Source organism: Mustela putorius, unplaced genomic scaffold, assembly GCF_011764305.1.
Source record: "Mustela putorius furo isolate JIRA1106 unplaced genomic scaffold, ASM1176430v1.1 tig00000095_pilon_pilon_pilon, whole genome shotgun sequence".
NCBI classification, from domain to species: Eukaryota; Metazoa; Chordata; class Mammalia; order Carnivora; family Mustelidae; genus Mustela; species Mustela putorius.
In genome coordinates, this window is record NW_025421280.1 from 33,408,451 (window position 1) to 33,430,006 (window position 21,556).

Genomic DNA, 21,556 nt, shown 5'->3' on the forward strand with positions numbered 1-21,556 from the left:
CCAGGGATCCTCCCCGACCACACCCGGAAGCACCCAGTTTTCTGCTTCTTACTTGATTCCCTTTCTAGAACATGACATTCCAGGCCAGGGGCCTTATGCAGAAAGCACTCAGTGGATGCTGCTGAATGGCCAAATGAGGCCAGCGACCATAGGCCTGTGGGCCCTCACCTCTGCTCCGTGTTGAAGATGGCAAAGACATGCTTGTTGGACATGAAGCCTTTCTCCACATCGCGGATCTTCAGGTTGTCCAAAGGCAGCATGTACTTCTTCTCCTTCTCCTGCGGGTGGAAGGGGAGGGGTCACCGTGATCTGTTTAACTGAGCATCTGAGGATGCCCTGGGCCGGACACTATGCCAGGGCCTTTGCTGGAATGCTCCTCCTCCCAATGCCCACACGGCTCCCTCGTGTGTCCTTCCGCTTTCTGGGCAGAGGGGACTCTGCTGGAGAGGCCTGCTCTGTCCCCACCCTGCACTCTCCTTCTCCGCCCCTCCCCCCAATCCTATTTCTCCTCTCGGTACCTCCCCTCATGTAACTGGACCCACCACATCCTCTTGCTCATGGACTTAGGCTACCGTCGGTACTGGGCCTGATCTGTCAGTTCAAGGTCAGGGACTCCTACTGCTTTTGTTCACTGCTGACACAGCACGGATACTCAACACTGGCCAGCTCTCATTCTACCCAGAATCCAACCCTTCCTCCACCAGAAATGAAACTGTTAACTCAACTATGACATCTTTACAATGAGCCTATAGCCGAGTTACCACCATGGTCCCATTATACAGAGAGGAAGACTGAGGCCAAGCAAGGCAAGCAACGATTCAGGAGTGGGGCTGGGATTTAAAATAAAATTCAACAGCTTCAGATGTTTCTGGAGCTGGAAAGTGAGCCCCCTTGAGATGACGCCTGAGCTCCAAGGCCACGGAAGTGTCACTCGCTTCCTAAGGGCAGCCCTGTTTAGGAAGTGCCCGCTGAGTGGCCGGCACTCAGTCCTGGTGACTTTGGGGGGTGGGGGGGGCCGCTTGGGAAGGATGTGGATCATGGAAGCCAATGTTCGCTCACCGACGGTGGCTAAGCTCCTAGTGTACCCAGCATAGGGAGGGGCCCCTGCAGGCATGTCACCTTAGACCTCTCCATGGGGGCGGCGTGGGGGACCCATTAACAGGTCTTCCAGGAAACCAGAGAACGGCATCGGGGTGCAACAAGATCCCTTGGTTCCCAGGCCCACGTGACCCACAGTCACTCGACGACCATCCCCCATCCCTGCCAGGGAGGCACTGTGCTCAGAGAGGTAAGGTAGCTGCCCAGGGCCACACAGCAGGGGGAGTGGCCCACACCGGGATTCCAGAAGCCAGGCCTACGTGCCCCACAGCCAGGTTCTGCACACCACCCTCTCTTTTACCTCTGGGGATCTTGGGAGAGGAGACCCCTTCCTCCTCATCCACCTGTTTTGTCCCTGGGTAGAGAAGGCCCCAGAACAAAGCCCAACATGGCTGCTCCCTCCGAATTCCAGAGCAGCCACTGTGATCGAGGGGAAGGGGGGCCAGGGGCTCCCTAGCAGGTGGGGACTGGCTTCAAGTTTCAGGACGGCAGGAAGAGAGGCAGGAGTGCGCAGCGGGCTTGGTGCCTGCCCTTGGCCCTGTAGCCTTGGGACCTCAGATGGGCTCTGCCCCAACCTGGCCATGTGCTCTTGGGCAGGCCACTGCCCCTCTCTGCCTCAGTTTTCTCATCTGTCAAAGGCGGACAGGAATCTGGCCCTACTTGTGTGAGGTGAGGATTAAGGCAAGCTCATGAGGCACTACAAGGGTTTTCTTCTGTGTGTCTGTCTGTCCCTCTATGGCTCCAGAGTCTGTTCCCTGGGCTCCGGCAAAGGAGGAAGCAGGGCCGAGCTACAGTGAGGGGCCTCAGAGGGGCCCAGTGGCCACGGAGGTGGGAAACCCCGTTCAGCCTGCATTCTGGGAGTCCAAGGATGGAGGGTGGCGGAGAAAGGCTCCAGGCAAGGTCCAGGGCCCCACCAACGTCCCAGAGAAAAGTCTTGTGGGGTTTAGCAGGGGCCCAGGCAGGGGTTCCCCGCCAGGAAGATGGAAGGGCCTCTGCTGCCCCCGCCGTGCTGTGTCAGGAGACAGGAAGCTTCCAGTCGGCCGATCAGGCCAAGTAACTGAGTCACAGTCCTTCTGGGCCCTGAGCGAGACGCCACATCTGGAACTGTTTATAGTGTGATTCCGCCCAGAGGCAGCGGCGGCCTTCCTGATGCTGACACGCACACACGGAGCACAAGCACTCCCGGAGACTCGGCGGTGTGCACACCCCGCCCCCAGCCGACCCCCGGAGACCTTCCTGGCACACAGAGGCCGCGGACCCAAACCCTCCCTCCCGCCCACGCCCACCCGCTCCCCAACCCCCTCCTTAGGATTTCCTGCAAACCCACAACTTTCTCCAGATGCGAGCCAGCCCCGGCCGTGCCACGTCAGAGGAGACGAAGCGGATCGGCGCCGCCAGTGGCCTCCTCGCCTGCTCCGAAGGGCTGGGGCGCGGTGGCCCTACTCGCCCCCCCGGGGGCCTGCGGGATGGACAGCCGGCCCCGCCAACCCAGTGTTCAGACTACCTGTTCAGGGGGCTCTGAATGTGTACAGTAGTCTGCACATTGGTTAGGCTGGGCTCGGGCAAGCGGCGCATCGGGACCGGCACCCCCCAAACTTGCTGCCGCCTCCACGGCGAGGCAGACCCGGAGGTGAGTGTCGCCGCCCACGGCCCTGCTTCCCACTGGGGTGGAGGCCTGGACAAAAGACTGGGGAGTCCAGAAGGGCCTGGGTGGGAGAAGAGGGACCAGGGAGAGGCAAAGGGAGCCTGTTGAGGGGTTGGGGGCTCTCGGCAGAATCGGTCCCCTACTCCATCCCCACATGGTGACTGCTTCCTCTCGGTGGTTTTTCAAAATAAAGAAATACGTCGTCTTGCCTCTCTGAGCGCTCTCTGAGAAAGCGGCCTGATCGTGGGGCGGGGTGGGGGCGGTTGGCTGCCACGTGTGTGACTCCGAGGGTCCCTGCTCTGCGGGGATCTGGCTCCTGCCCCTCCTGATCAGAGGCTGCTTTGTGTCTGGGGCGCACACAGGGCCCCGCTCCCGGGCCTGCTGGTTCTCGTTCCTGCCGGCGGGCGCTCTACCCTCCACCCGCCCAGCACGTCCTCCGGGCCCACAGGAGGGCCCGGGGCTCCTGCCCTCAACCCCCCCATGAGGGGAAGACAAGGCAGCCCCTCCCGCCCTGAAGGAAGGTGCTCTGAGAACTGGACGGTGGGGCGAGCTGCGATCACGCGGTCTGGGCTGGGAAGAGCCTCTGCCCTCGGCCCACGGCTGTGGCCAAGCCTGGCGCTCCCACCCCAGGTGGAGATGCCCGGGCCCAAGGTGGAGACCAGCCCTGGCCGGGCCTGGCAGCTGATGCCCCAGCGCAGACTGGCTTTCAGACTGCGGGGGCGGAAGGAGGGAGCAAATGGACAAGCATCCTCCTGACCCGCCCTCAGCCCGGCCATTTTGAGAAGCTGCTGCAGCCACGAGTGTCCCTTCCGGAGAGCCTGGTCTCGCCCTCCCTCAACATCCCAACCCTGTGAGGCTCTGTGAGCCTGCAAACGCCCTCCCGCAGTTTAGAAACAGCAGCCAGACAGGGTCCTTCAGGAGGCTCGGGGTTCCCGACGCTCCTGGAAGGTTCCAGGATGACTCTCTGACCTGGTGTGTCCAGTGGGATACCATTTCTCCTGAAACACCCTCCCTCAGAGGAACCGTGTCTGGCCTGGGCCCTGAGGGAATGGTCCAGGCCAGGGCTGAGGTGTCTCTCAGGATGGGGAGCACCTGCGCTGTGACAACTCCCCCGCCCCCCGCCATGGGGACCCTTCCACGCTCTGTGACACCGGGCAGATCAGCGCTTGCGGCCTGAATCCTCCCTGGCAAACAGAGTGCAAGGATTTCCTGAGGAAAATGTGGCCACGATGGGTTCTCCAAGCCAGCAAGCCTGTTATAAGGCGCAGGAACTGTGCCCTCCCGGGTGAGCAGGACACACAGCGGCCACGTGACTAGATTCCGGTCAGGGGTGTGAGCAGAGCGATGCATGGACCTTCCTCATCAGGCCTTTCTTCCCCTTCCTCCGGTGGTTAGAGGGCGCAGTGTGATGGGCACGGGGCTTCCGGGACCATGATGGGGAGACACATGTTAAGGGGACGATGGGGAAGGTGGAGCTTGGGCCCACGCCAGCCTCACAGAACCAGGACATGGGAAGGAAAGAGACTGCTGTCCTTGTCAGTGCCTTCACTTGGGGCCTCTTGTCACAGACACCGAACTCCACCCCGGCCAATGGGGAGAGCCTGGAGGCCCAGGAAAATGAGAGAAACATAGTGGCCCTCCCTGGTGACCCTCAGAAGCCAACCGGCTCTCAAGAGAGCAGCAACAGGGTGGCATCATTCCCGCGCCACTAAGCCGTGGCCACATTATTAAAGGAACGAAGCAAAGCGTCGGGCCCCTCAGGACCGAGGGCGGGCCCGTGCGGGGGCCCAGACAGCCGCGGCGTGCCCGAGGCTGCGGGCTGGACTCGCTGCCCTTGCCCACAGGGTCATGGAGACTGCAGGAGGTGGTGGCCTGCGGGCTACTGCTCAGGTGTCCTTTGGACACTCCCACGTGTCCTTTGGACAAGGACAAGCACTTGCAGACTGCTCGAAGCACAGACACTAGAGCTCGGCCCATCACAGGGCCCGTGCTGTTCCACTTCACAGATGGGGAAACAGAGGCCTGCAGAGGCTAAGCACCTGGCTGGGCCAGTGCAGGCTGCAGACGCCAGAAGCCCGGCCCCCCAGCAGCCGGGGGGTGAGTGGGAGTCCCCGACCTGGCGCCCCGTCCCCTGAGAGCCAGGGATGCCTCCCTGTGACTCTGCGAGCAGGGCTCCGTTTCTAGCGGGCCGAGGGCTCCCCTCCACCTTCTTTCCCACCTGGAGGAGTGGCGCAGCCATGTGGCTGGACACACCGCTTTCCCCCCAACCCCTGGGGCTGGCACGACCGTTCTCTGCGGGAGCCCTGGGAGCCTTTGTTGAATGACCCGGAGTGAGGGAGTGAGCAACCCCCGCAACTGCGCCCTCCCAACCCTGCACTCACCTCCTCATCCTTGTACCAGGACAGAGACTCGGCGGTCAGCACAAACCAGTACTCCTTGGAGCCGCCCTTCATGAGGCTGATGTTGTTGATGGTCAACCAGCCCCTGCGGATCACCTGCGGGGGACGGGGTGCTCAGAAGACAACGCCCGCCGCCCTGCCGGGCCCACCCCTGCGTAGCGGCCACTGCCCTTGTCCCCAGGATGGAAGAGGGACCACGGCAGGGACACCTCCAGCCTGAAGCCCAGCGACCCAACTCCACCTTGCCCCTAAGCACTTCCCACTGGCAACCAACAGGGGACACCCAGGCAGACAGACACGGGCACGCACTCACCCACGAGCCTGGGGGTGACAGGGAACCGAGCCCCGGGAGACCCCTGCCCACAGGGTTAGGTTCAGTACACGCAGGCAAGCACAGGGATGCCCATCGTCTAGAAGGGGCCGAGGGAAGGTCCCGGGCCCGTACATGTGTCACATGGGATGTGACACTGGAGGAACCACACCTGCAAGACGCAGGCGCCACGCGGCCCGCTGCCCCCTCACACCCTCCTGGAAGACAGCTGCTGGGTGAGGGGAGGCTGCAGGAACCGCCCCCAGACGGAGCGGCTCTTGCTTTCCTTTCGCGGCTGCCTAGCAGGGGTGCACCACGCAGCGTCAGCTCGGCAGCCCGATGTCCTGGCTCACCTGCCCAGCCCACTCAGGGGAACACCGGTGGGCAAGGGGACCTGCTCTGAACAGGGATTGTGGCCAGTCTCTGTCCTGGGTCTCCCTCCCCCACAGACTCTTCCCAGAGGATAGGAGGAAGGGAAGCTTCCACCCAGAGGGCTGGGGCCAAAGGTCTGATCCTGGGGAAGCTGCAGGGCATCCTGCACCCATGCTGGCTTCAAACCCGGGGGCAGATTCTGGCTGGAGGATCCCCAGATGGGTCTTGTGTGGCTGCAGCGGTCATCTGAGTAGGAGGCCCAACCCAGGCCTACACAGAGGACTCACCTGACAGCTCTACGTAGGCAGCCTGGGCGGCCATGGTCCTACGTTCCCCGGGTCATGAAGGCATGTGTGGGCTGGAGCTACCCACCACTCTGGATTGGGGACCCCAGGGCAGCGGGAAGCACGGAGAGGCACACGCAGGCCCGTGTGGGGCCCAGGCAGCAACAAACCAGGCCAAGCAACAGAGGTGTGGCCAAGGACAGCTGGGAGGGACTGGTGTGGAGTCCCCCCAGGGTAGGGTGTGGAAAAAGCACCAGTGATGCTGCTACCCGTGTTCCTGATGGGTGGGTCTCAAGAGGGTCCCCCATCCCGTCTTCTGTCCTGCCCCTAGGCCTGTCAGATGTTCACAGGGCCACCTGCCTCCTGGGGTTGGAATCAGGCTCTGAGCATGCCCAGGGGCCCCTGCACTACCCAGAAGTCCTTGCCCAGGGTGAGGACAGCACAGGATGCCACCTGAGAGCCCTTCTTCAGGCTTCCTAGTGATGACCAAAGCACTGGAGAGACCTGCGGCCACCAGGGAGCACCTGCCTAACCTGGGCTGCCCAGCGGGCGAGGGGGCGGAGGCCTTCAGCCTCAGTAAGGTCATCCTCCCCGGGCACCCTGGTTTAGCACCGAAAATCTGTGGAGTCCTGGGAACAGCCCCCAGGCCCAGGCAAAGGGGGGATGCCTGGTCACACTGGGGGCAAGGATGGTCTTCAGACTCAGGCCCTAGGCCATCCTGCATCTGACCCAGGAAGGAGTCCCTGCTCTAGCCCCCATGCCCCACCCGAGGGCTGTGCATTCATACTGGCTCCTCCCTTCCCCACTGGGGCAGGGGTGGAGGGCGGCGGGCAGGGCCTGCCTAGTCCCGGCCCAGGCCAGGCAGAAGAGACACATCTAGACCTCGGTCACTGACCAACTAGCAGAAGGGGAGCAGGAGGCAGAGCTCACGGGTGGTCAGGGCTCCCCAGAAATCTTTACATGGTGAGGCCTCTCTACTCCAGGGCCCAGCCCAGTTCCTGAGGGAGCAGATGTATCCCACCTGCTCCTCAGGCTTGGCTCACCCGCCTCCACCCTCAGTGCGCCCCAGGCAGAGCGGGCGGACAGGGCCCAGGCCGAGCTGTGGCTCGTGTGGCCAGGCCGGGCCCGGAATGGCACATCTGAGTCTCGAGGCAGGAGGCCGCCGGGTAGGCTTGGAGAAGCCTCCAAGGTCCCCTTCCCCTCGAGCTGCCCAGAGAGCGGTCCGTGTGGGAGCCAAGTGGGGTCAGAGACGAAATCCCACCCTGGGGAGGCCCAAGCCGTGGGCTGCAGACACACGCGTGAAGTCTAGAGGAGAGCGGGGCGAGCCTCCTCGTCCAAGAGCCAGACTTGTGCCCCAGGGGCCTGGCTTAGAAGGAGTGGGGTGGCGGAGGACAGAAGAGGCAGGCAGGCTCCCACGCTCCAGGGTGCACAGCGACAGGCATGCAGGCACGCCAGGGATGGGAGGAAGGGCCGCCGGGGGAGCGCGGGCGGCAGGCAGGAAGCAGCAAGCTGGGGCCCGCTGGCAGGGTGGGTCAGCCTCCTCCTGGGTGAGGGTCTCGGCCTGAGTCACCCAGGGCAGGGATGGAAACCACGGCTGGGAGACCCAGGGGCCCACAGCCTTGATGGATGTGGCAGGGCTGGCCTTTGTAGCTGGGGATGTGGAATCTGGCAGGAAAAGAATGACTAAACCTCTTGGGGTGCGAGGGAGGAAACGGTTCGAGTTCCAAGAGGACGGTGGCGGGGGGGCGACATTGGGAAAAGCGGGAACTACAGGCTTAAGGACCAGTGATTCCTCCGGCCACTGCCCCCGCCCGACCCTGCCGAGCCCCAGATGCAGCACAGCCCTGGCCCAGGATGAGCTCAGCTACTTCGACCCAGGGGCTCACCAGAAAATCCCTGCCAGAGGGCAGCAGCCGGCCGCCCAGCGCCTCAGGGGCCGATGGTGGGAGAACAGCCCGGAGGAGGAGGCGCAGGCCTTGCTCTCTGACATGGAGAGCTGGGGTTGAAGCCAGCTGCCTGGGCTTTCAAGCACCTTGAAAACAGCTCACCTCTCAGATGGGAGCAGCACCTGGCCCCCAGTGGGCGGGCCTGGGCTGGGCCACACATGGAGAGGAGGTGTTCCCTATAACAGGGATGGCAAATACCATTCATTGTGGGCAGCCACACTGACCAACGGGTAGCAACTGCCACCTCAGTTGAGAATTCCAAGTGAGAATTCTGGGCGCAGGTGGAAAGCGTGCCAGGAGCGACTAGTGATGTCTGCCGTAGGCAAAATACAAGGGAAGGGGAGCAAGTGGACCAGAACAGTCTGATCAGCCATCACATCTGCCACGGGGACAGAAAGATAGTGGCAGCATCCAGGAGAGAGTTTCCTGATCAATCAATCAGTCATGTCTCCCATGGGTGTGGGAGGGGTGCCACGTGCAAAGCTATCACGTGGAAAAAAAATTCTTTGACCAGTTAGTCACATCTGCCAAGAGATGGGGCGTGGTGGCATGTTCAGGAAAGAATGCCGGGATTGATTAGCTATGCCTGCCCCCGGCACACACAGGGGAGAGGCACAAAGGGAAGAGTGCTGGATCTATTAGTAATGTCTGCCATGAGTGCAGGAGGAGAAAAATTCAGCATGGTGATGTCTGCACTGGAGCGGTGGCAGTGACTAGAACATGTTCCAAGAACGCAGGACTTAAGCAAAATCTTCCCTGGCCAGGGAGGTGAGGGGAGGGAAGCATGGGAGGGGTTAGCTGAGTATTTGCCATCCCTGACCTACAGGAAACTAGCTAAATGTGTCAGGAATGGGCTGGAGGGGTGGGCCTCCCACAAGGATGGTGGTGAGGTTAGTGTCTGTGTGAGTTGGCTTATGCCCAGGGCAACACGGAGGCCAGCAGGTGCTGGCCATGGCAGGCGGTTTTTAGGTTAGCTTGATTTTTAGTTGGTTCTGTTATTCTGGGGTGAAGGGATGTTACGGGGTGGCGGGGTCTCCACCACTCTTGGGTTCTCTAACATTTGCTACCACGCTAAGTGGGTACTTACCAAGATCTCCCCCTTTGAAAATGCAAAGTTAGGATTGTGGGTAAATCAAAGAAGAGCAGGCAGAGGAAGAGAAACGTAAGAGACATGAGGGGACAGAGAAAAAGCAGGAAAAGCACAAAAATGGGAGGAGAGAAGAGCAGGGGGAAAAAAACAGCAAAAGAAAAAAAATTACATGCTATTAATTATATTCATGGTGTTAATATTTAATTCATTATCATCTCCCGAAACAAAAAAGCAACAATATATGTATGACCTACGGCAAGCGCAAAAAAAATCATGCAGTGGTTATATCCTTCTTTTCCAGAGGGTTCCATAACCGTGCAGGACAGAGAGCCCCTACCCCTGCCCCCACCCCCACCCTGCCTACCATGGAGAAGCGGGGCGGGCACTGGCAGAAATTTTTGCAAAAACTGATGTGTTTTCTTAGAGAAATAAAAGAGGCACCTGCTACCGGCATGTATGAAGCTGTTCATATTGTTCATGGCCAAGGCCTCTGGCTGGGACATGACATCGAGGTAGAAACCCCTCCCGGGGCTCTGGGCTTCTTCAGGTATGGGGCTCAAAGTCCCCTCAGGCTCCCCAGGGCGGCTTATCACAATGCAGCCTCCCACCCAGACCCTCCCACAGATTCCGAGTCTCTGGGGCTAGGGCTGGGAACCCCATTTGGCTGCAGACACCCACTGGTGACTGGGCTGCCCCTCTCCCCAGGGTCAAGTTCTAAGCGTGGCCGTGGATGTCAGATGGGGCCTCGTGGATACACAAATTTGGCCCCCTCCCCAGCCTGTGCCAGAGCTTCAGCTCAAAGATACGTTTCCTGAAACATCAAAGCCTGAACAGACTCAAGAGGCTGGGAAGTGGGGGTAAAGGGTCTGGTGGGACATGCCACAAGCCAGGCACCATCACTGGGCTCAGTGGTCCCTAAGTGACCATCCGCCCCCAAGGGTAGGGCTATAGGCTATGGAGGGGTGGGCTACCTGGTTGGGGATGGCTCTCTTCTTATTCAGCTGTGTGTTCCTCTGCTGGGCGCTGCAAACAAAGCAGAGAGAGGACTCATGTGGTGATGCGCAGGAGGGATGTGGTGGGGTTCTCACCCTGGCTAGGGGGTGGGGTGGGGGGGGTGTGGCGAGTGGCCAGTTAAGGCCAGAGGCAGAGAGAAGCCAAAGGGCAAGAGTCAGGCTCATGCAAGGAGAAAATGTATCTAAACTGAAGCTTCAAGGCCCTGACCTCAGCCATTCCCAAGAGCACCAGCTACTGCCGGGACTCAACAGTCCCAGAGCCTCCAAGGCGGGGGCCTGAGAAGCTGGACTCCCAGGGGGCTGGGAGGGGGCCATAGTGGCTTCAGAGTAACTTGAGCACCAGGCTGTCCGGGGGTCAAACCTGAGGCTTCTCCCCACTCTCTTCCCATCCCTGACTGGCAGCAAGTCTTCAATGGCTCTGACCACAGAGCCAGCCAGCCCGGGAGATCAGACCATGGGACAGCCGCCTGCTATGCATCTTTCTAGAAGGTCCCTTATTCGTCTACAGTCCCTGATCTCTTCTTCTTCAGCTACCCTGTTTTCTGGCTGGTTCGTGCCAAGCAGATGAAGATCAGATACCTTGCACGTGGGAACCTACTTAGCTCCCTGTTCACCCTATCTTCCGCTGGGACAATCACAGCGCCGCCTGCAAACAACTGACTGTGTCCTGTAACTTAGACATCCTATTTTCTTTTCTTGTCATATTGCTTTAGGAACTTTCAGAATACGACCAGGAAAACCACCTTGTTTCATTCCTTTACTGGCTGCCTCTGGGGCTGTACCTGCAAGTTCAAGCTGGCTGTTGGGATAAAGGAAAGGGGGAGCGAGCAGGAAAGGGGGAGGGAGGGTTAAGGAAGTAGGCATCTATTCCTATTGTCGGTCAAGGTTGGAACATTTACAACAGGGGAAGAGTTTATCCACCGATTTTCCTAACATCCAATGAGTTTATTATAGAGCTTTTTCTCCAGGCCCTGGTGGTTGTGTTTAGGGGACAGCCCAGAGCACGCAAGCCCAGGAAGGAGTTCAGTCAACAGCGTCAGAAGGAGACGGGACTGATTAGGCCACACACAGTGACGGCTGGATGCCAGTGAGGTCTCGGATGTGCTGCTTCCGAGGGGCTTCCTGGCTCCCACCCTCCCCGGGCAGCCTGTGCAGCTGCTCCTCTCCCCTTGCCTCTGCCCAATCAGGAATGTCTTGCTGTTGGGAATGGGGGCGGGCGGGTGGGAGTGGGGAATGGTGGGGGGAAGGAGTCCAAAGTCCCCCCCGGCGATGGGGCCTGGGTCTCTCACCTCTACCTTGCTTCGGTCTCCCCAGCCCTCCCTGCTTTTTGGCCTTCCTTCCCTGTCTCCAATGCTGTTTGGTCCCCTGTCCCCTGCCTGTCACCGGCATTCTCCCCCAGGCAACATCCTTGCCCCCCTTTCCTACAGCCCTTCACCTACTCCCCTTTCCAGCTCTGGTCTGCCTTGTGACAATGGGCTCCATAACACGTGGGTCCAGCCTGCGGGCTCCGCAAGGGAAAGGCCAAGTCGGCCTTGTTCACCGTCCTGCCCCAAAGGCCCCGCACGCACCAGGCCCGGCTTTGAGACGGCACTCCATGGCTCTCCAGTGGGCCCCCAGGGACATCCCGCTGCCAAGGCTGGGCCCTGGCTTGTGCCTGGAGCCTGGCGCCCCCGGGGCCCCGCCCCCAGCCAGGGCGACCCCGTTCACACACCAGGAAAAAGGCACACAGCAGGCAATACCCACCCGGTCACCAGCTGCTCAGTATAATAACAGCTGGGGGAAGTGGGAAGGCCCAGGAATCCAGAGGGAAGAGTGGAGTGGTCAAAGGAAAAACAGGAGAGAGTGTGAGAAGGAACTGTGGATGAAGTATGAGAAGCAGAGACATCAAGGTGAGGAAAACAGCAGCAAACCAAAGAGGGGGTCCAGCGTTTTCAGCTCACACACACCTGGCTGCTGGGGGAAGAGGCACAGGAGAGAGCGCCTGGCGTGGGGCCCATGGTCAGAGCCCCCTGGCCCTCCCATAGCAGGGACGGTCCAACCAGGGCCCCTGGCTCACCCGGGCCTGGGAAGCAGCTTCTGATCATGCCCTCATTCATTCTTTCATGCCTTCATTCCTTCCACTCACCTACCACGTGCCCAGCAAAGATCAGGCGACCAAGTGTGTTGAGTGCAACTGTGACTGTCCCACCCCAGAAGTGCTGAGCCCAGCTCAGAGACCCCCCCTGAGCAGAAGAGACTCCTGTCCAGCCTGCTAGCCCAACACGAGGCGCTCCCAGGAACGTCACAAAAAAGCCTCCCTGCTGCCCCGCGGCCGGGCCAGGGGGCGGCCCTCCAGACTTGGCACAAGCCTCACACAGCCCCGACCCAGCAGTGACGACACTGCGTCTTGCTGGTTTGGTGCACGTCTGTCCCTGGCACCGGCCCTTCCTTTGAGGGCGGGGACCTGGGTCTGTGCTCGTTCACTGCTTTATCAGAACCCCGCACAGAGAACACACACCAGGGTTACTTGCTAAGCGAATGCCAGGAAGCTGGCTACTACTGGTTCTGTGACTCATCAGGCTCAGGCAAGACCACCTTCAGGAGCCACCAGAACCATTCATGTGACGCCCAAGCAGGCTGAGGGCGGACCCAGGGGGCAGAGGGAGTCAGTGAGCGGTACCGGAGGCCGCCAGCACGTACATCTACATCATGACACAATCAGAGACCCCTGCTCTGGCCCCTTATCCAGGTGCCACAGGAGGTTCCCATTTTGAATCTACAGTGTGTGGACGGAAGCCACGGAGAGCCTGGACAGCACTTCCCAGAGAGCAGCCCCCAGAGCCGGAGCCCCGAGCGCAGAAGACACTCGCAGTGACAAGTGCAGATGGGGGAGTCTGGGGAAAACTGCACAGCTTATGAAAGGCTCTGAGAAGTCACGCAGAAAGGAAAGCACCGCGTGCTGCCAGCTGCACCCTTTCTGGAAGTCGGCCCCACAGGAGGCGTGTTGAGGGCAATGAGGAAGGGGACTGCTGTTAGCCCAGGAAAGGCTCCAAATACCCTCAGGTGGCTCCATGCTTCACCCCAGTATCTTGACAGAAAGACCCTCTTGCCCTTGTCGGCTAAGGGAAGCCAACTCGACCGCCTCCCTTGGGGCCTGGCTCTGAGGGCAGGCACTGCGGCCACCCACCAGCCGCTGTCCTGAAAAGTACATACTTAGCAAATCCAATGAAGTCCTCATGGTTCGTGTTGATGTAGGACTGCTCGATGTCAATCAGAAGAAGAATCTGGAAGAAAACCGGGTTAGCTATGAGCACAGATCCGAAGTTAGCAGGAGCCCTTCCCAAACCCACCAGCAGGGGGAGACAGAACCATACTGTTTCCCAGGCGGGAGACCTGGGAACACACACACACACACCCTCCTACACACACCTTGGGGTACACCTGCAGGGGGAAGGGGGTGTTGGTACTCTGAACCTTCAGAGCCTCACAACAAAGAAAGACTGGGCCAACAGAGCGGAGTGAGGCCGCCATGTGGTGGCTACAGGCACAGCCTCTGGGGTGGACCACCCAGGCTGCAGTCTCGCTGGGGCCCCTGCCTGGCGGTGTGACCCTTGGCCTCAGGTTACCGAACAGTGGAAAGGGGCAACGAGAGGCCCGACTGCATAGGTCAAACAAGTCAGAGCATGTTAAGTGCACAGAGCAGTGCCTGGTGTGTTCTTTTTTTTTTTTTTTTTTTTTAAAGATTTTATTTATTTATTTGACAGAGAGAAATCACAAGTAGATGGAGAGGCAGGCAGAGAGAGAGAGAGAGAGGGAAGCAGGCTCCCTGCTGAGCAGAGAGCCCGATGCGGGACTCGATCCCAGGACCCTGAGATCATGACCTGAGCCGAAGGCAGTGGCTTAACCCACTGAGCCACCCAGGCGCCCCTGCCTGGTGTGTTCTAAGTGCTGCATTAAAACAGCAAAGCCAATTTGGCCAGCCGAGGGCATGAGAACGGAACACGCAGCACGCACGGGTGCCTAGGAACCAGTCACGATGTCCTGTCAGCTAAGGGACAGGCCTTTACACAACACCCTGCCCCCTCCTGTCATTTCACTGCACCTCTGAGCACTCTAGCAGGAAACATGCCAGGCACTGGGACCTTGTGGGGTTGCTGGAAAATGCTGGGAGGGCTCTGTGCATGGGAGCCACTGCTGCTGGGTTTCTAAGGCCTGAGCGCCCCGGGCTGGGTCCCGGAAGGGCTGGCGGTGGGACAACCAGGCACCGTGGCATGGCGAAGGGACAGCCACGTTCTCGACAACAAAATGAACTGGAATCTTTCAAATTTTTGATACAACTTCCAGGGTATAGAAGCCACATGGGCTGGAGCACAGGATGACTGTGGGACCCTCGGAGGGACAAACAAGCCAGGTTCTCCACTGATGGGCAACACGACACGGAGTCTTGTTCCGGTGCTGGTTTGAACAAACACCTGCCAGGAGGCCATGGCGGACAACTGAGGGGGAGGGAGGGAGACCAGACGTAGGCCCCCTAGGGAGTTGAAAGGACAGCCGCAGGCTCCCTCGGCATGTGACAGGTGAGACCCAGGTTGCGGCCGTGTGTGTGTGGGGGCCCACTCTCCGTCCTTGTGTGCGCCTGGATGGTCTCCACAAGGAAACTGTTAAAACCTAGAAACCACCCACACATCCTCTGCTGGGCGAGGGGATGAAGAGGCTGTGATCCACATGTGCCTCGGGATACCGCTGAGCGATCAACGGCAAGAACCTTCCTGAACATCACGAACAGCAGGGAAGAATCATGAGTGCTCTATGCTAAGTGTGGGAGGGCAGAATCAAAAGGTTACACACTCCAGGAGTCCATGTGAGTGTTGTTCTGGATAAGGGAGCAGGCCGGTCATTGCCAGGGTTGGGGGGGGGGGGGACAGGGATTTTGAGGGTCACAGAAGGGTTCTGTACCTTGACTGAGGTGGGGGTCACCTTGCTTTATGCGTTTGTCATTATTCAAGGCAACGTATGCTCAAGATTTAAGCACATATAAAAAGATGTACGCACACAAATTCTACCTGAAAAATCAAACGAAAAGTCAATTACCTGGTCCTTGGTTCTCCCCTCCCGTTCCCGGATGTAGGTAGTGACGATTCGCTCCGTCTCTTCTCGCAAGCGGGGGTAGGAGCTGAGCTGGGGGGTGGGGGGGTGGGGTAGAGTGGTGACATTGGCGGAGTCCTCGTGGCCCAGGAAACAACATGAACCACGCAGAGAACACCGGGGAAGGGAAGTGACCAGGCGTGGGCCTACCGAGTCCCCACCTCGCTCCTGGCTCACAGCTGCTCCAGCTGAGAGACAGGAAGGGGACGGTGGGGGAACGGTGTGCCAGACAGAATGACAGGGCGCCCACACACGAGCAGAGATGATTCTCGAGAATGGATACGAAGGTGGAAAGTGGCAAGAGAAAGTGGGTGGTGTGTGTCTGCTGCCCGACAGTGATGGCCACCCCCTCCGCCCAGCACAGGGTGAGAGCAAGGACACCGAGTCAAGTGTCAAGGCCAGCAGGCCCACGGGGCGGGAACTCTCGGCCAGCTCGTGAGTGAGCAGCGCCTGTTCTAGGATGATGGGGGCAGCATCTGGGCCATCTCCCTCAGCGGGACCCCCTTACAGAAAGCTCTTCTCTCATCATAACCTGAACCAAACGTACAGAGAAGCCCACCTTCCGAGGTTCGGGTTAAGTCCACGTGTCAGGGAAAACTGAGGAGTTGGTCAAAATCACTAGTGGAAAGCCTCTGAAATGCTCCGTGACACGCGAACACACACGTGTTTGCACTGATCGTGGTTCACGCTGGGTAACGGGGTGGACACCCTCCTCCTCTAAGGTTCTCTAAGGCACTGCCCCTGGTCCTCACTGCCTGCTTGGTGACTGTCCCTGGCCACACCCCAAGCCTCTCCTCCCCCACAGAGCCCAAACTGGAAACGTGGAACACCCACGGGCCACGATGCCCCCCTCTCTCGTCTGCTAGGCAGAGCTGAGATGTCGCAAAGCAACAGGTGGCCCATGGAAGGAGGTGCCCACTGAGGCAGAGTTCCCAGATGCGCAGGTGGAGACTAACACGGGGGTGGGGAGAGGAGATGCGGGACAAATGTGCAGGTGACAACAAAACCTTTGGTTACCTTCTCGGCACACTTTTTAATGACCGTGGCCAGCTCTGAGACCACGAGATCAACACACTTCAAACTCGGCTCTTTGAGCTTTACAATCTGTTTTTTCACAATGGCTTCAAAGGCCATGTCCGGGGTGAAGAGCCCCGTCCTGGGTCATGCGGAGGGCGGGGCGAGGTAGAAAGATACCCAGGGACAGCGCAGGCCACACACGCGGGATGGGAAACAGAAAGAGAAGAAAGGAGAGTCAGCTGGTTAGTGACATGCAGGTCGGAGCCTGTGCCCGCATTTGCCCCGGAAGCTACTTCAGATCAAGGAGGAGTCCTGGGTGGGAGGGGAGGCTGGGACCGGGGCGGGGCCAGGGGTCAGTGTCACGGTGCGGAAGGCGAAGGGAACGTGATGGCCTCGAATTTTCGCACCTGTGACAGTGGGCTCTAGGGTGATAAACCCCACCCCACCTAGGTTTTTTTCTCTCTCTCTCCCTTTTCTAATCGAAGAAGCTTAAGAAGCAAATGTGGGCTTTTCCAGACCGAGACAGAAGGCTCAAGCAGTTTCCCTGCCTTGGGAGACCGACCCCAGAGTCTGGGGCCCCTGCGGACGTGCAAAAACAAACCGGCCACCGGCAAGCACTCCAGCAGTCTGGCCGAAGCGCACTGCCCTGGGAACCAGACCTGCGGGGGAGCCCAGCGTGACCCGCCGGGTGGAGACGGTGGCCTGTGAATACCAGCACATGGGGGCCGGGGACCTAGTGGCTGGGAGAACGTGCTGCCTGGAGGGACAGCTCCGTTCCTGGAGGGAGCCAGGGGCACTGGCGGAGCAGCAAGGAGCCGAGCTGGCTTTGCAGGGCCGGGCACCTGAGCACTCATTCTGCTGGTGGCATTCGGGCCTTTCTTGGTGCCTTGTGGACAGAGAGGTGGCTGGCTCCAGGAAGGCCCGAGGGTGACAGGCACTCATCAAGAAGGAATGATGGCTTGGGGAGGGGGGGCAGGGTTCAGGGAGCTTGGCCTCCAATAGCTGACGCGGGATCCCTCTCTGCTTCCCAGAAGGCAGCAAAGCGACAGCCCAACGACACCCCCATGTCCATCAGACACATGCTAGGCTTGGTATCAGGGTCCCAGGGAGCCCTGCCCCCCAGTCGGGCCGGTTCTGGAGGCCTGGCGCACCCTCCCACCCCGCAGACATTGCGCCCAGGCCAACACGCCCCCGCCCCAGCCCCAGGGAGAAGGCCACATTCTTGGAAACTGAGGCAACCTGGGGGGAAAGGGCACCAGCAGGGCAAAGGCTGGAGCAGCACTGGGAGCCTGATACCAAAGCCTCATACCCCACTTCCACAAGGCCAGGAGTCACCCTGCCGAGGGCCCAATACCTTACTGGTACACTGCCTAACTGTATTGATTAGCTCCTGGATAACCAGGTCGACACATTTCAGACAGGGCTCTTTCAGCTTGACGACCTGCTTTTTCACAATGGCCTCGAATGCCAAGTCCGGGGTGAAGAGCCCGGTCCTAAAACCATCCGTACCCGGGGGTGGGGGAGATAAGTCAGAGAGAAACAAAGCACGGTCAGCAATTTCATAGGCACGGGCCAGGTCCCCGAGAATGAGCCAAGGTCACGGCAAGTCTGGGGGTCAGATGCCAGCATCCACTGCCTGGAAACCCACAGGATGATCCGAGGACCCCAGGGCTGATTAAGACTGGACAACCAGGGTGACAACTTTTGTCAGATAATGGAGGGGACCCAGGAGCCTCACAGGGGACCCGTGATGGGGACGCATGCTGGGTTCCTGTAACCGTGACTCAGCTCTGGCTCCCCAAAACCCCCAAGGGTAAATCTCTAGTGAGCTTTCTCAGCTGGGCTCATGCCAACTGACTGGGCGGTTTAACCTACATTAAACCCAAGGGTGGCAAGCAGCCCCGTGGCCTACAACAGATCCACACAAGACAGCACACCCGCCCTTGAGTGCCCTTGGAGACCCACAGGGAGAGACTTAAAGCTACTGAAAACCACCCAGGAGCCCTCTCCAGGCCTCACACTCAGGGCACCTGGAGGGAGCGGCAACCAACTGGCTGGACAGTGGCGCCACAGAGGTGAAGGGAACACGGCAGCTCTCCCCTTAGAACTTGCCTGACTCCGTGGATGTTCTTAATGGCGTAGCTGATCTCGCGCCGTAAATCCTTCTCGTCAAACTCCATCTGAGAGCAGACAAATCACTCACATGCAAAGAGGTACCTGTGGCACCCCCATAACGGGTGCATATTTGGGGAAGGTATGTCCTGTGTGTGGCTGTTTTCACATGGCAGACTATTTCACCGGTCAAAATTTTTAAAAACATTAAAACCCAGTTTCAGCGAGGATGGTTTGAAATGAACACACTCTCTCTCTCTCTCTCAGAGGAAACGTGAACTCACTCTCTGAAGGAACATGAATTCACATGAACTTTTTTATGGGCTATTTGGCGGTACCAATCAAGAGCCTCCAAAAACACAGCTATACTTTCAGGCAGTTTTAAACGTTCTAGAAACCTACCTTGAGGGATTCATAAGAATTAGTTATGTTCATAGAACTATTCGTAACTGCTAAAGAATGTGAAAACAACTTAAGTCTAATAATGGGAGATTGGTTCAATGTATGATGGGACATGCATAAGATATTATCTTGCCGTTAACAACGCGTGAAATGTAAATGACTGGTTTGGAAAGATGGCCACCATATGAAAAAAGCAGGATGGATGAGCAGATGTGCTGTGTTTTGTGTAGGCCGGGGACTTACCCATTTGCACAGAAATAATCCAGAAAGGGCAAACAATGAGAAGTTAACAGGAGCTGTCTGCGGGTATTAGGGTTAGGGGTGTTTTTCATCCCTTTAAGCTTGTGGCCTTTGTTGAAAATAAATTTTACTGGTTTTTATAAAAAATGATGTATGTTCATGGTAAGAAGTGTAAAACTTCAAGCAAATTAACAAAAGAAAAATCTCAAAGCCCAGAAGGGACATTCTTATGAGTACTCTTGCAGATCTGTCTGTGCAAAGACACCCACGGAGACATCACAGCCTTCACGAGGAAGGATGTTGTACATACTATCCTATATGCTATCCTATACGTGCTGGCTCCTTACCCTGCCTATTTTCCCCTTCACCATGATGAGGACACTTTCCCATGAGAACTGACCTACATGTTCTATGTACTTTGCAAAGACTGTGTATTGGATTTTGTCAGAGGGCCAAAATGGAACTTTCCTATGGGTCTGCTGGACACCTCTGAGCTGCCCGCTCAGGGAAGGAAGCCCGGAGGTGACACCTCCTCCCCGACCCCCCACCGCACTGCCACTGGCACCACTGCTGCCCACAGGAGGCAGATGCCGGGAGGCAGGAGTTCAAGACCCAGGGCATGGGAGGAGGCCCTGACCGGAGTCAGGAGGGCCCACACGGCGGTGCTACCTTCACCAGCTCAAAGGGAAACCGCTCGTGGAAGATGCGATTGATTCGGGCGCCCCCGGAGAGCTCTAGTGTGTCCACTTGGTCTCCAGAGCCTTCGATCCTCTTTTCAAAGTCCACCCCAAACTGCTGGACCATCCTGCCATGAAGAAGAGAAGCCGACGTCAGAGGAGAAGGACCTGACACAGCGCCAGAATCATGCTCCAAATCAAGCCGTGGCTTACATGCTTCCTTTCATTTTCTTAGCAGCGAAATGTATGCAGAGACCAGAACAAATCAATCATAGGATCGCCTACGGCGCGTAGTCACGACATGCCAGGCCCATTCTACAGGCCCGTTATGGCGATTCATTCACCGAATTGGGGGGTAGCGGTTCTTAGTCCCATTTTGCAGATAGTAAGAGTGAGGGGGTGCGGTCACAGCTCAGCGACTTCTGCCCTGACCAGGCAGAACTGTGTGTGAAAAACGAGCTCCTCCACACAATTCTGGTGTCTTTGCCCCTCTGAGCCTCTGCATAGTGAGTTGATCTTAATGGTGGCCCCACATGGGGTCACAGTGAGGATTCCAGGAACTTCTGGATTTCATCAACTCCGAAAAATCACCGACCCTAAGGACTGCTAGTCTGCACCCCCAGAAGAAAGAAACAACGCAGCCAATTACGGTAATTCACCTCAAACTTTTGAATTCAGGGAAGTTAAAATGTTTTTTCTTTTTAAAAAGTGCTTAAGTAAGTGATGGAATATGTTACCACCACATGCACGCCCTTTGGAACCCAGCCCAGCCCTTAAAACAGTCCCCAGGTGTTGATGACTGGTACTGTGACCCTGTGAGCAGCCGAGAACTAAAGTATTCGTTAGCGTTTGGTTTTCTGTAGCATTTCTACTCGTTTCCCCAGCCTCTTGCACTGCCTGCCTTAGTCATTTCTGTACCTCCGCCGCCCCCAAATTCTTGATGTCCTCAAGCTCTGCGTGCAGTCCGCCCTAAGGGGAGCTGCTGCCGTCAAGGGACCAGCCCCCACTGGGCCAGCGGCGTGGAGCACAGCTTGCTAGCGAAGAGACGTCCAGCTCTCATGGGCAAACACTGCTGATGCTCGCAAGATGCCAGGCGGCCAGGCTTGGCGCCAGTGAATGGGGTTCTCCCGGAACACCCGGTGGGAGGGCAGGGATGGGGTGTCTCATACCCCAAGAAACTCTGCCCGCAAGAAGTAAACGGTGTTAAGCTTGAGCATAAAAGCATTCTCACCCCTGAACCCTCCAGCATGCAGTGCTGAGTGGAGGGGTCGGGGGAGGAGGACACCAGGGTTATGACAGCTAGCGCGGGTCACGGGTGGTGTCCCTCTGCTGTGACCTGCAGACGAACCACATGTGTGGCACCATTTGCCTTATGAACTGCCAGGGAGTTTCTGGATCCCACTCAAGCCCAGCACCCGGGATTCCTGGCAGCCAAGAAACTGGGAGTAGAGGGGCGCCTGGGTGGCTCAGTGGGTTAATCCTCTGCCTTGGGCTTGGGTTGTGATTCCAGGGTCCTGGGATCAAGCCCCACATCCGGCTCTCTGCTCAGCAGGGAGCCTGCTTCCCTTCCTCTCTCTCTGCCTACTTGTGATATCTGTCAAATAAATAAATAAAATCTTTTTTTAAAAAAAAGAAAGAAACAAACAAACAAACAAACAAACTGGGAGTCTAGAGGCAAGAGAAGCAGAGAGAGAGATTAAGAGAGAGAGAGAGATTCTGGGATTGTCGGGCACATGTACTCCCCCTCCTCACAGTAGCGCGGCTGTGGAGTCCTCCACAGCTCTGAGCTGAGACAGCCAGTACCCACCCAGGGTCAGGGTGAGAATT

General features: G+C 58.3%; 1 protein-coding gene across 9 annotated transcripts in view; it reads right to left on the minus strand.

Annotated features, from left to right (window-relative positions):
• The window catches only part of DNM2 (dynamin 2), an 83,902-nt gene that overhangs the window by 9,340 nt on the left and 53,006 nt on the right, over window positions 1-21,556 (minus strand). For 3 of the 9 annotated variants that reach the window (XM_045084012.1, XM_045083993.1, XM_045083990.1), the window contains exons 8-16: window positions 19,722-19,857; window positions 18,411-18,478; window positions 17,653-17,791; window positions 15,228-15,314; window positions 13,350-13,420; window positions 10,116-10,167; window positions 9,142-9,153; window positions 5,125-5,238; window positions 169-278 (exon numbers count right to left, since the gene is read on the minus strand). In XM_045084012.1, the coding sequence (XP_044939947.1) occupies window positions 169-278; window positions 5,125-5,238; window positions 9,142-9,153; window positions 10,116-10,167; window positions 13,350-13,420; window positions 15,228-15,314; window positions 17,653-17,791; window positions 18,411-18,478; window positions 19,722-19,857 (789 nt within the window). Of the gene's footprint in view, window positions 1-168; window positions 279-5,124; window positions 5,239-7,994; window positions 8,231-9,141; window positions 9,154-10,115; window positions 10,168-13,349; window positions 13,421-15,227; window positions 15,315-16,298; window positions 16,438-17,652; window positions 17,792-18,410; window positions 18,479-19,721; window positions 19,858-21,556 lie in introns of those variants that run through there. The other 6 variants (XM_045083997.1, XM_045083992.1, XM_045084008.1 and 3 more) reach the window with 4 other exon arrangements.